Source organism: Sorex fumeus, unplaced genomic scaffold, assembly GCF_029834395.1.
Source record: "Sorex fumeus unplaced genomic scaffold, SorFum_2.1 ptg000007l, whole genome shotgun sequence".
Taxonomy (NCBI): Eukaryota; Metazoa; Chordata; class Mammalia; order Eulipotyphla; family Soricidae; genus Sorex; species Sorex fumeus.
In genome coordinates this window covers 29,407,800-29,422,180 of record NW_026606064.1, presented here as the reverse complement: position 1 = coordinate 29,422,180, position 14,381 = coordinate 29,407,800, and the positions used below count along the sequence as shown (strand labels likewise).

Genomic DNA, 14,381 nt, shown 5'->3' with positions numbered 1-14,381 from the left:
TACACAGAATAATTTGACTAAATTGCATTCCCAGAAATTACTCTAATTGTGTTGCAATCGTAGAAATTTGCTATAGAGATTGGTTCACTTTAGCTTTGAAGTGATGCCAGTTCACTATAAAAGTTAAGACTTAATGGATCCCGGATTAAATCAACATGTTCTCATCATAAACTATACTACTAATGTTTGGTAAATAGAATTATAGATCAAATTTTAATTGGCCATTGGCCATTTAACAAGGCAATTTTGTTATCTCCTGTCTGCTTAGTTTTTTAAAAATATTGTTTTATAACACCAAATCAAATGATTGAACTCTTGAAAGCACTATATATCACTATATATGGTTATTGATGTCAAGATACTTATTTTATGAGTATCAATAAAGTTAACAAAATAACCAAAAACATTTAAATTTATTTGAAAAGATGAAATATATAAGCACCAAACTCTTTTTGGAATTATATCAAATGGAATATACATTTATTTTGTGTGTGTCTGTAGTTCTTGTTTGTACTTAAAGCCATCACATAAAATATTTCTTATTTTATATGCTTTTATATTGACCAAATTTACTTATTATCTTATTATAGATATTATAGAAAATATCTTATTATAGATATTTTCTTATACAACTGATATTCATATCTGTTAAATTTTCTTCTATTTCTTAGAATTATAAAAAATGGGCATTCATAAAGCCTTTTAAATTCTTATTGTTATTAAAATAATATTTGTATTATGGATTAATGATTTTTACTTAGGTAAAAATTAATGTTTAGGGTGATATTGAATTCTGTTAAGTAAATCTGTCTTCAGTATAAAAATGACATGTGTCAAGTAGAGTTTGTAAATTCTAATTTCTGTTTTCTTCTTTTTTTTTAAAATTCTGTTTTAGACACTACAATTAATATACTGCTAATTATTAGGGTTTCATTCACAACATATTCTTATACTACAATACTGCACCCTCTAACATAATGTCTTTGTCTTTCCACTGTGGTTCTAGGGTTCATCTCACCAGTCCTATCCTCACCCCCAAACACCTGCTTTCTGCCACTGTAGAAACTTAGTACTAAAGACCTGTTCTCAGTTTCTGTTGCATTTAGGTATTTATTATTCATTTTAAAATGTGTAAAATGTATAATTTAATTTTAAAATCCTTTTAGTACATTATAATAGCACGGTAGCACTGTCTTCCCATTGTTCATCGATTTGCTTGAGCAGGCCCAGTAACGTCTCCATTGTGAGACTTGTTGTTACTGTATTTGACATATTGAATACGTCACAGATAGCTTACCGGGCTTTACTGTGCGGGTGAGATACTCTCAGTAGCTTGCCAGGGTTTCCAAGAGGGGCGGAGGAATCGAATCTGGAACGACTGGGTCGGCCGCATGTAAGGCAAACGCCTTACCCACTGTACTATCGCTCCAGCCCACATTATAATATAAGATATAAATTTATTTTTTATAAGTTACTTAGTGTCTCCAGTAATTCAATAATATTAATACTTTGACGTGTTTTCTTTAACAGATGGTCATATAAAAATTATTGTCAGTAATTAGAAAACATGATTAAATAAAGTGAGTACATTTAGAGAAAATGTAGACATATACAAGGATCTAATATTCTCTTTCTTTCTTAGCCCTAGGGAAAGATAAGGATTACATGGATGAATCAGAACATGCTAATTATGACCGATCTCGACTCATTAAAGACTTTGTTCCTAAAGATAATTCAGAATCCAAGACAAGATTGTCAAAGGTAACACTATTTTTATATCTATATATAATTTTCTTCAGTTTTAATGTGCTTTGAGAGGTATGGTTTAATGATTTTTTTACTATAAAATGAACCACTATATCTATTAATACCTTATTTGAAGACATACGTTCTTAAACCTTTCAATTATCTTTAATATTGTTTTAAATTACTCTGGAGAATATTACAAGTGAAATAGATTAGTTTACCACTTGAAGTACTGAAAATTAATGATCATAAGGTGTATATGTGTGGACAGCATATTTGTTTATATTCTCAAAGTTTTATAAACTAAGCCACAAAATGATCCAGAATATGTTTATTGTTTATTTCTTCAGTATTAATATGCTTTGAGAGGTATTATGGGTTTAATGATTTTTTTTAGTATAAAATGAACCAAGATTAAGATTCCAGATTCATTTCTTACTGGCTGGACAGGTTAAATTCACTTTAGTTTGCAAGTCATGTTGTCTATTTAACAAACTTCTTTTATAAGTATACAAAATATCTATATTAAAGTATCTAGTAATAAGCAAAATCAAACAGTGATTAAATCCTTGGCTTTCTATTACAAAACTTATTTCCAAGCAGTATCACTGTATCACTGTCATCCTGTTGGTCGTCGATTGCGTCAAGCAGGCCCCAGTAACGTCACCTTCGTCCTAGCCCTGAGATTTTAAAAAGTGCCACATTCGAGGCTCTTTCAGGGTCAGGAGAATGAGACCCATCATTGTTACTAGTTTTTGGCATATTGAATACTCCATAGGGAGTTTGTCAGACTCAGCCGAGTTTCCAGTCAGTGAGTGTAGGAAAAGATCAGATCAGTGGTGGTATAGGAAAAGTGGTAGAGCATCATGGGCACCTTGTGGTAGTGGGTGGTAGTAACTTTGTACATCTATACCACAAACTTCACTGTCACTGTCACTGTCCTCCTGTTGTTCATCAATTTGCTCGAGTGGGCCCAATAATGTCTCCATTGTGAGACTTGTTGTTACTGTTTTTGGCATATCGAATATGTCACGGGGTGCTTGCCAGGCTTTGCCGTGCGGGCGAGATACTCCAGGTAGCTTGCCAGGCTCTCCAAAGGGGTAGAGGAATCGAACCTGGGTCGGCCGCATGCAAGGCAAACGCCCTACCCGCTGTGCTATCTCTCCAGCCCACCATAAACAATATTGTTATTGTTACTATATTGCCTAAACTATAATTTTTTGTTTGCTTATCTTTGGCCTACAGTAAGTGATGCTCAGGGTTTACCCCTGGCTCTATACTCAAGGATCACTTCTTAAGGACTCGGGAGATTTCTGGGTTTAAACCTGGGTTGACTGCCTGCAAGACAACACCCTACCATTGCTCTGGCCATCACTCTGTCCCCAACCTAAATATATTAATAAAATATATTTTTAATTAAAAAGCAAACAACAAAACCCAAACTATATATATAGTTTTATATATTTATAAAATGTATAAGTATATATTATTTTAATTAAAAAGAAAACAACAAAAAACATGAACTACACTTATAAACTAAATAAAATACAGGTATACAAAATACATATTGCATTATAGGTAGCATCACTACATTGCATATTTAAACTCTCTAGGATGGAAGGCCTTAACATTTCTTATAACTCAAAAAATATGAAATATGAAATGACTCAAGTTAAGTAGATTTATTGTGGTAAAAATTTTGTATGTATACATTGATCAAATCATCAGGTTGTGTCCCAAAACTAATGCAATGTTATATGTCAACTGGATCTAAATAAAACTGGAATAATAAAAATACAGTACTCAAAACATTAAACACTCTATATAAAAGATCTTATAACAATATGAAGATTAAGAATATAGAAGAAGAATGATAGTTTATTAACAAATGAATGATTAGAAGATTCAATTTTTATAACACCTTCTCCTTTGATACCACAAATCTAGAAATGAAATAAAATTGGGGATGCTTCCAAATTCTACAGTTATATTACGCCAAATACATTTTAATACTTTCCAAGAAAAATTCTGACAAACCAATTTTCTCCCCAATTTAATTGATTAAAATGGGGATGTGGTTTTGTGTGGAGAAGAGGGAATGCCACATCAAGTTATCCTGTGTCTTACTCCTGGCTCTGCTCAAGGTTCACTCCTGGAAATGCTTAGAGGACCATAAACAATATGCAAATAAAATTGGGGTCAACTGCATGCAAGACATGCACCTTACCCATTGATTTATCTCTCCAACATAAGTGAGAATAACTTTGTAAAAATGAAAAAAAGGTTAAGAGGGGGTTTTAAACAAAAAAGAAAAAAGAAAAGGATAAAAGGTATAATTTACCTTCAGGAATTACTTTGTGGTCAGTTCTTGTATGGCTAGGAATCACTTCCTTGAATATAATGCTGTGATATATTATTTGGTATGAATTTGGCTAACTGAATATTTATTTTTAATCACCACCAGCACAAAAGCAGACTGATTTAAATGTTCCATTAAGGGCCAGAGAAATAGTACAGCAAGTATGGTACTTATCTTTCACATAGCTGATCTGGGTTCAAATCTGGCAACAGTCTTCTGAGCTCCATCAGGAGTGATCAGTGAACTCGGACCCAGGAGTGGCTCATAAGCAAAGCTATATGTAGACAAATAAATAAAATTACATAAAAAATTGCACCACACTTCAATAAGTAGATGAAGGAATAAATATTTGTACCATTAAAAAAAATTCCCCTTTGAGTTTGTTTCATTAAAAGGAATCATAAATTGGAGCCAATAATTTACTTTTACTCTCAAACTATTATACATTTAGATCTTCAATTGATAAATTTGTCGGCCTCCCTCTTATTCCACTCCATTAAATGATCTGCATAAATTTGTTTATGTCTGTTCTGTATCAGATAATATGTTTTAAGTTAGTCTTCATGAAATTAATGATATGCCTTTTTAACATTTAAAGTAATTTCCATATGGCATAAAATAGCATGTATAGGGACTAGAATAATGACGTACTTGTCTTCCATGCAATCGACCGGGTTCTATCCTTAACACTCTACAAGGTCCCCAGAGGCCTTCAGAAATGATCTCCAACACAGAACCAAGAGTAAGCAATGAGCACTTCTGGGTGTGCTTCCCCTCAAATAACATGTGTACAAAATTTACTGTGTGACTGAAAATTTGTATATGTTACTTGCTTGAGATAATGTATTGGTTGCAACTTGCTCTGTGCATATTATATAGTGCAAATTCTACGTTATTTCTTCAGAAATATGACTTTATAGCCAAGGGACTGTTTTAGACAAGACAAAGCAAGTTTTATAGAATTAGCAGGAAGAGAGTAAAACCTCTTAAGGGAAAGTGACTCCTAAAGTAAACTATAATGCAAGCAATTACAAGGTTTTGATTATGCAAAACAAATGGAACATTCTACTAAAGTCCGTCATAAACTGTAAAATAGATTGAAAAGAAATAGCTAATAGTTCTTCAAGGCCTTATCTTAGATTGAATTTATGAGGAAAATAGGTTGAGTTGATCTGTGAAAACGACTCTAGAAATACAATCTGATTAGTTTATTGAAAATGATATAGATGTCACATATGTTTAATAATGTAGTTTGTCAACCCTTGTGTAAACACTTCCTCATATTTTCAGGAAGTTTCCTTTATCTCCACATGTTCTCAAACACTCGCCATTGCTGTCTTTGACATAGGCCATTCTCACAGGTGTGAAGTGGTAGCTCCTGTGGTCTTGTTTGCATTTCTCTGGTGATCAGTGATGATGATGAGCACTGCTTCATAGGCCTTTTAGACAGTTGTACATCCTAATTGGGGAAACATCTATAAAAATATCATTCCTAGATTTTTCTTTGTTTCACTGTTAAAAATCATAATCTTTAAGCTTCTAACATTTGTAATATATATCTGCGTTTCAAAATCATGATTGCACTTACTATGATGTCTTGATAATGATACACTAATTTTTTGTTTTACATTTATTTGGAAGCTATTATATGCAGAGATTATCAGTGCAGGAGAGAAAAAAGATAATGAATGAACAAAAATTATTCTGTATAGTTAACAGGATGCAATTTAGAAAGTAGACATCCTTATACATGGCGAAAGCAAAGAGGCTCTAGAAATTAGGAAAAACACTAAATAGGGTATAAGTCTAGAATTAGCTCCCCTCCTGCTTTATGTTATAAACCATAATTAAATGCTCCACAGCATAATGTTGAGAGAAAATTAGTCACAATTGTTTTTTTCCCTGTATCTTCTCTATTTTCAATGAGACTTTGCAGTTATCGAATCAAGAGATAGAATTTATTGCATGGGACTTACTTTAGCCAAAAGATTGCTGCAAATATAATGGTATGCTAGTACTGGGTCCAGCATTGGATCAAAGGTTCTTTCTTGGGGACTAGAGAAGGGCAAGAAGGACAGTTTTGGTACCACAGGAAGCGGTGCTCAAGAGTTACTCTTGGCTCTGCACTTAAGGTTCCTTCCTGTTGGGCTTGGGCGACCACATGGGATGTCAGGAATAGAACCCAATTTGGCCGGGTGCAATGCGAGCACCTTACATACTGTGCTATTGCTTGATCAACCCATCCTCAATACCTCATATGGTCCCCTGAACCCCACCAGGATTGATTCTTGAGCACAGAGCTGGAAGTCAGCCCTGCCTGAGCCTCAAGAGGCGTGACAAAAAATAATAAAGTTTTCTTTCTGGGGTACTCACCTATAATTTTTTTTAAATAAATTCGAGCTGTAGAACTTCTCGATTTCTCTTTCATCATAATGAGATGTTGGTGCATAGACAACTAAGATAGAAACTGCAGGCAGTGAGCCACATCTATTCAAATGTAAACGTCCTATTCGGGTTGTTAGGCATTCGAATGAATCAATGCTCTTGGCCAAGTTTGTGTTGACAAGGACACCTACGCCTCCAACACCTCTTTTATCGCATGTTCCGAGGAATAATTCTTCTCCAGTGTCGAAAACGGCATGGTGAGATTCGTGCCTTCTTGTCTCGGTCAGACCAATGATGTCGTACTTGATCATTCCCGCTTGTACCATCAGGTCCTCGATGGATGCATCTGATGCTAGCGTACGTGCATTGAAAGTACAGACGATCATTTTTGTCTTCCTTCGTTGTGGCAGCCTAGGTCAGCCTTGAGATTTTGTCAGCCTCTCCTTTCTCATCCTTCTCAGTGCTGCCATGTCGGTGAAGCCGTCAGGGTCAGGTGAATGAGACCAGTTGTACTTACTGGTTTTGGCATATCGAATATACAGCGGATAGCTTGCCAGGCTCTTCCGTGCGGGCGGAATACTCTCGGTAGCTTGCCAGTCTTTCCGAGAGGGATAGAGGCTTTTTGGGCGACCTCTAATCACCTTTGTAGGTGTTACCATATTTGAACACTATCAAATATGGTACGACAATTCCGGAAGAAGGGTATTTAGTGTCTTATGATGTGTCACGCAGCCGCTTGCGGCCGCGCGGGTCCGGAAAGCGACCTGGAGTGTGGCGATGGCTGGGTAGTGGAAGTAGTGTCGAGAGTGGAAGTCTGCCAGTGGGGTATTTATCTGGGTAGGGTGGGTCTCCTGTGCACAATTCGATCCCTGGGTGGTTGATGGAAGCAGACAGGGCAGGGTAGGGTGGGGCTCCTGATTAGAATCCCTTTGTCACCTGTGGTTGGTGGGAGCAAGCAGAGAAGCTCTGTCCCTGGGTCCGCCGAGCCTGGAGTCCAAGGTCTCAGAGAGTTCCGCTTATCTTGTTCTGTGGGTCTTCAGTCGTGCGTGGGTCTCGGCTGGAACGGCCGCACGGGTCCGGAAAGCGTCCTGGAGTGTGGCGATGGCTGGGTAGTGGAAGTAGTGTCGAGAGTGGAAGTCTGCCAGTGGGGTATTTATCTGGGTAGGGTGGGTCTCCTGTGCACAATTCGATCCCTGGGTGGTTGATGGAAGCAGACAGGGCAGGGTAGGGTGGGGCTCCTGATTAGAATCCCTTTGTCACCTGTGGTTGGTGGGAGCAAGCAGAGAAGCTCTGTCCCTGGGTCCGCCGAGCCTGGAGTCCAAGGTCTCAGAGAGATCCGCTTATCTTGTTCTGTGGGTCTTCAGTCGTGCGTGGGTCTCAGCTGGAGCGGCCGCGCGGGTCCGGAAAGCGTCCTGGAGTGTGGCGATGGCTGGGTAGTGGAAGTAGGAGGAAGAGAGCGGCTTGGAACGCCTTCAAGAACGTCGAAGAAATAGCTAAGAGGACGAAGAACCTCCGGCTCCGGGCACATCTCTTTGATTCCACTGTTCTTCCTGCATTAACATATGCCTCAGAGACCTGGGCCCTACGCAAACAAGATGAGAACGCTATTCAGGTCTCCCAAAGAAGAATAGAAAGAGCTATGCTTGGAATATCACGTTTCACTCAAATGAGAGAAAGAATCCGGAGTTCTGACATCCGTTGACAATCAAGGATCAGGGACGCTGTCTCATTTGCCAAGGTGTCAAAAATCAGATGGGCTAGTCACGTAATGAGATTTAAAGACGACCGCTGGACTAGAGCTGTTACTGACTGGATTCCACGGGATGTCAAAAGACCGCGTGGCCGCCCACCTACCAGATGGTCAGACTTCTTCGTCAAGATCATGAACGATCGGTTTGAGGCCCTTCATGTTCCCGGAGCGAAGAGATGCCATTGGGCTACACTAGCACGCGACAGGGACAAATGGAGACGTTACTGGCTCCCGCTCGAGCAAATCGACGACTAACGGGAAGTTAAGTGATTAAGTGATTAAATTCGAGCTAGCCTATGGGAGGGTGAGATTGTGACAAATGGGGTTGCCTTGTAAGCCCTATTAAAAGGCAGACAGAGATATTTGAAAATCTAGTGGTAAAGTACAGAAAGTATATACTCATTAGAAAATATAGATGAGAGCAGTAGCGGCAGTTAAGTATAGCCTATCCACATGTGGTAAGTAGATATTGAAGATGGCTTAAATTCTCAGTAATAGATAATAAGGACATCCATAAATGTTAAAGGATAGACTGTATGTTGGCTAATACCAGTGACTATTAACATAAAGTAAATTCATCTTCAGAAAGATTTGCACAATGGCAAAATTCCTGTAACATACTTCTGTTACCTATTTATATTTTATAGAACACATGTATAAATGCTATCATTTAAATAATATCTCTCAGAAAATTATCTAAAATTTTATAAATTTTATGTTTCTAGTTTTATTTAAAATATTATTAATGTGATGACATTAAATCAAGGTAGAATTCCAAATTAACCTTCTATTGAATTCTATTTGTATGATTAACAATGAGCCCAGGTACTATTAAAATTGGTGAAAGTTCTTATAGCCACATGGATAAACTTTTGAAGCAGCATTTCTTTCTCCCTTAAGAAGCCACCTGAGAACTTTAGATACAGACACTTTACAGAGAACAGATTACTCAGAAAGTAGATTTATTCAGAAAGTGGTATTAACAATTTATGGTTAATCATGGTTGCAAAAAGCTAACCTGTGAAGTATAATCTGTAATTTCTGCAGTGGATATTGATGAGTTTATTTTTGCTATTGCCCTTGGTATGCCAAAAATGATGACAGATGTTGCCAGCAATGAGTCTGGAAATATGAATAAATATTCCAAATTTTCCTAAAGGATTTTGGACATCAAACCATGCAGGAAAATAAGTTATGGACCAGAAAACTCTTGGTATGAATATTTAATCAGTTCATTAAATTTAGATCACAAGGCCATTCAATTTTACTGTGTCAACTGACATTGGCAGATGGTGTTCATATTTAACTCAACTAGTAACAGAAATAATTTTCTATTAGACTAGTGACAATGATCATATGGTCCCCAGAGTGCTAGGATTGATCCCTAAGTGCAGAGCCAGCAGTAGACCCTCAACACCACTGGGTGGGCCCCCAAACTCAAAATAAATAAATAAGTAAACAAAATAGTAATAATAAAAGAAAAACCTGAATGAAATTGTAGAAATGCAAAGATAATATTTTTAAACCAAAATAGAATTTAAAGTAAAATGAAGTCTAAGATCAACACTGTAAATTCTCAATATATTCATTGGTTTAAGATTGATGAAAAATTACTGGAAAAATTAGTGGTAGTAAATAAATGCCCTGAAAAATTCTTGTTGTTTTGGTTCACTTCTTGGAATTTATTTAGAGACTGCATATGGTACCCAGAGTGCTAGAAGGCTTGATCCTAGGTGTTAGGTACTAGTACAAAGAAATTCTTATGGATAAAGATCTTTCTCATACTGTAGTTTGTGTGAAAGATGGATCGAAAGTGCATTTAAAGATGCAAGAATAAAAGAGAAAATTAAACATTTTATTACACTCAAACAATATAAATAAAATAAGTTTACAAATTAATTAAAGATAGTGAGACATCATCACATTATGTAATTATGTAAGAAGTTAAAAGTAGCACTGTATATATATGAATATAGAACATTTCTAGTTCTTTTTTTATAGAGAAAATGTCTAGCAATATAGCCAACAAATATTTATATATAGTGTTTATCACTGAATAGTAAAATTCCAGTGACTCAAAGCTTATTTCATGTGCTGTTAAATTTAAGCCATAAATGTTATGGAATTAGCATTGACACATCTAGTAAATAACTAAATTTGGATTTGATATAAAATGGTACTGTTTCCTAGAATTTCTTTTTCACTTTGCCATACTGGCAAGACAAGAGAAATTCGGGAGTTCATATTTTCAATTTAGTAGTAGCCCTAAGCAGCATTGCAGTTATCCTACCCGAAATATATTGTTCACTCATGCAGAGAAAGACATGGTGAGTCTTTTTATGCATTTTTTCCATTTATTTTTCATAATAACTCTGAGAGTTATCTATAATAGTCTCTCCAGTACCAATAAAGACATGAGGTTTCAAGAGTTAAGTTTCTTCACCAGTGGAGAAGAACAGAGCTAGATTATGTCTCTTTATCTTCAGAAACAGATGCCTTTTTTAAAATTTAGTTCAGTAGCTAGCTACTGTTTATATGTTAGAATCATAGATTTCATAAAATCTCAAACACGATTCTTGGTGCTATAGTCTTCATTTTAATAATTATTATGTTCATAATATCTCTGGATTCATTTCCTCTTCCATTAAGCAGCCAAGTAAAATTATACAGTAGTTTGTTGCTAACTTAATCTTATTAAACCTCAGCAAAATGGCTAAAGTAGGGAGAAGGAATACTATTTCTAAATAAGTGGACAAAATATTTCCACATGGGACCACTACATAGTCTGTGAACTTTCCCCTACAACTACAGCTTTCCAGAAAAAATCTCTTTTTTTCCAATAGCTCTGTCATTGTGTCGAGGATAGAAAGGAGATTAGGAAATCAAGGAAAAAGGTGCTTTATTTGACTTTTCATTTTTTTCAATTCAATTGGTTTTTGTTTACAATGTTATTTAATAATAGTTTCTCCACACCAAGCTATTAATAATCCAATACCACTTCAATCACTAATGTACATGCCTCTCTCACGGAAAGGACTCACCCCTTTCCTTTTCAGTTTCCCTAAGGGAAATATTTTAGTTATAAGAGTAGGTTTAGGTGAGATATGAATTTACTTGACACTTATTTTTAGTATTTTTCAAAAAAACTATGTAAGGGAAAATGTGCCTATTTGATCAAAAATACAAAAAAAAAAACCACCCACAGTTGTTTTCACTTTTGGTAGAAATACCTTGTTTATAGAATGCCTGTACTCATTTGTGGAATATAAAAAACAAAGTATGAGATTAATATCTAAATACTGGTCCATGGTTGCAAGCTTGACACAGTAGGAATGAGTGGGGTTGGCTAGGGCAGTTAGGATAGAGAAAGGACGGCTATGACAATGATAGTTGGAAATGAAACGTCTGGATAAGAACTGAGTGCTGAAAGTACATAAAGGGATATGCATGATAACCTTTCAGTAACTGTATTGAAAATCATAATGCCTAAAAGCGAAACACTTACAGACAGAAATGGGGGGAGAAAAAAGAGAGAGAGAAAAGAGAGACAGAGAGAGAGACAGAGAGACAGAGAGAGGGGAGGAGAGGGGCAGATTGTTGGGGGGGGTTGGTGTTGGTGGGAGAAATACTCTGGAAATTGATGGTGGGAAATGTACAGTGGTGAACGGATGAGTAATGAAACATTGTATGGCTGACATCCAGTCAAGAACAACTTTATAATTGTGTACCTCATGGTGATTCAATTAAAAAAATAAAATTAAAGGAAAAGAAATATTGTGTTTAGTTGATGCATAGAAAAGTTCTGGAATCATTGGTTTTCCCTATGAGAACCTAATAGCACATCATGGGAGGTCTCTTTCCTAACATTTTTGAAGGAATTTTGATCTAAAACCAGAACTGCAATGACTTCTCTATTGAAATTAAATATAATTTTATGGAATTAGTAAATTCAGTAATATATGAGCAGCCAGTTAAATGGTGCTAACAATAGTTCACTTGTTATTTATTTGTTTGGTGATAACAAGCTCACATCATATCACTTCTCAGAATAATGCAGAGAAGTCAAATGAAGCTGATATCTTTTGAGCACATTAAAAATCAGCTGGGTATGTGTGGGGGTGCTGGAGCTACAGTACAGCGGGTAGGGTGTTTGTCTTGCACTTGGCTAACCCGGGTTCGATTCTCAGCATCCCATATGGTCTCGCAAGCACTGCCAGGAGTAATTCCTGAGTGAAAACCTAGGATGCACCCCTATGCATCCCTGGGTATGACTCAATAAACAAAAAAATATCAACTAGGGCCAGAGATAATACAGTGGGTAAGGCAGTTGCCTTGCATGTGACTATACCTGGTTCAATATTCAGCATCATAGGCACTCCCATCAATCAGTTCCTGGAGTGACCTTCAGCACAGAACCAGGAGTCAGCCCTGAACATAGTGGCCTCAAATTAAACTAATATAAAAAGAAAATGTCCCTACTTCAGGACTTCTAGGTTAACAGAATAACCTCTAATTTATCTATAACAGAAAGATACAGAATTTAAAATCACAACATGAATAATGATGATAATATTTTTATGACAATATTTATAAAAATGGTTCAGGATTTGTCACTGTTATATTTTCTTTTACACATTAAATCACTTTAAAAAGTAGGGTTTCAAAAGTAGAGAGAAAGTATGGGAAAAATTGTCTGCCCTAGAGGGTTGAGATGGGGAGGGATACTGGGGACATTGGTGGTAGAAAACGTTCACTGGTGGAGAGATGGTTGTTCAATCATTGGATGACTGAAACTCAAACATGAAAGCTTTGTAACTGTATCTCACAGTGATTCATTAAAAATAATAAAAAAAAAGAAATCCTAAAAAAAAACAACCTAGGTTCTGGAGGGGCTGTAAAGAGATTAAAGAGGGTAAGTACTTGCCTTGCATCCCACCAACTCTGATCCTGGGCACGCTTTATGATTCCTTAATGCTCACCAGGAATGATTCCTGGGTGCACAGCTAGCAGTATATCCTAAGCATCACTGGGTGCAGCTGCCCCTCAAAAACAAATAAAAAAGGAGCATCTTGGAAGCAAGAATTAGTACAGAGGGTAAGGTTATTTCTTTTTTATGTGGCCAGTGTGGGTTCAATACCAGGAACCACATTTGGTCCCCACAGCACTGTGAGTGATTTCAGAATGCAGATCCAGAAGTAAGTCCTAAGCATGACTAGGAGTGCCTGGCCCCTGCTCCTCAACCCACCACGTTCCCCCCCACATTCCCCTGAAAAAAAAGAAAAAGAAAAGAAAAAATAAGTTCTAGACCAGAGACATAGTGTATAGGGGTTAAAAAATTTTCTTCTCATACAGCTGTCACTGTCACTGTCAATGTTCTCTCGTTGTTTATCGATTTGCTCGAGCGGGCCCAGTAACATTGTGAGACTTGTTGTTGTTGTGTTTGGCATATCGAATACATCACAGGTAGTTTGCCAGGCTTTGCCGTGAGGGCGAGATACTCTTGGTAGCTTGCCTGGCTCTCCGAGAGGGGTGGAGGAATCCAACTCAGGTAGACTGGGTAGGCCGCGTGCAAGGCAAACACCCTACCCTCTGTGCCTCACACCCTATATACCCCACCCTATACCACTTGGTTCTTTAAGCACCTCAAGGACAGAGCTGGGTGTAGATCCTGAGCACCACTGGGCTCAAAACTAAAACACGAAAGTAGAATCTATTTTACCCACCACTCTGCCCCCTTCCCCCTGCCCTTTCTAGAATAAGCAAGTGGAGACTATATGACTCCTTGTCACCATCAAACTAGATAAGCAGCCGGAAGGAATTCTATAAAGGCCACGCCTCTATTTAGCACTGCATTTTGCTGTATATAATAGAGGCATGCACTGGGACTATAGAAGTCACAGGACAAGGTTATCAGATAGGTCAAGAGAACATTCTGAGTACTGAGAAATTACCATTGGAGACTAAAAATAGTGTGCTTTCCTGAATATTTGTAAGGAAAATCTAGTGTAATCATTGCTTTCTTATTGCTTTCATCTCTCCACTATGTTCCATTCCTTCATTCGCACCGGCATGCTGTGTCTTTATTCCACCTATGAGTACATCAAAGTAAAAAATATTTGGAGGAGCTATTGATGTTCTCAA

At 36.9% G+C, this 14,381-nt stretch overlaps 1 protein-coding gene across 1 annotated transcript in view; it reads left to right on the top strand.

Annotated features, from left to right (window-relative positions):
* The window catches only part of ANO3 (anoctamin 3), a 245,243-nt gene that overhangs the window by 71,156 nt on the left and 159,706 nt on the right, over positions 1–14,381 (top strand). The window contains exon 4 of the mRNA XM_056136902.1: positions 1,643–1,761. Within this exon, the coding sequence (XP_055992877.1) occupies positions 1,643–1,761 (119 nt within the window). The remainder of the gene's footprint in view (positions 1–1,642; positions 1,762–14,381) is intronic.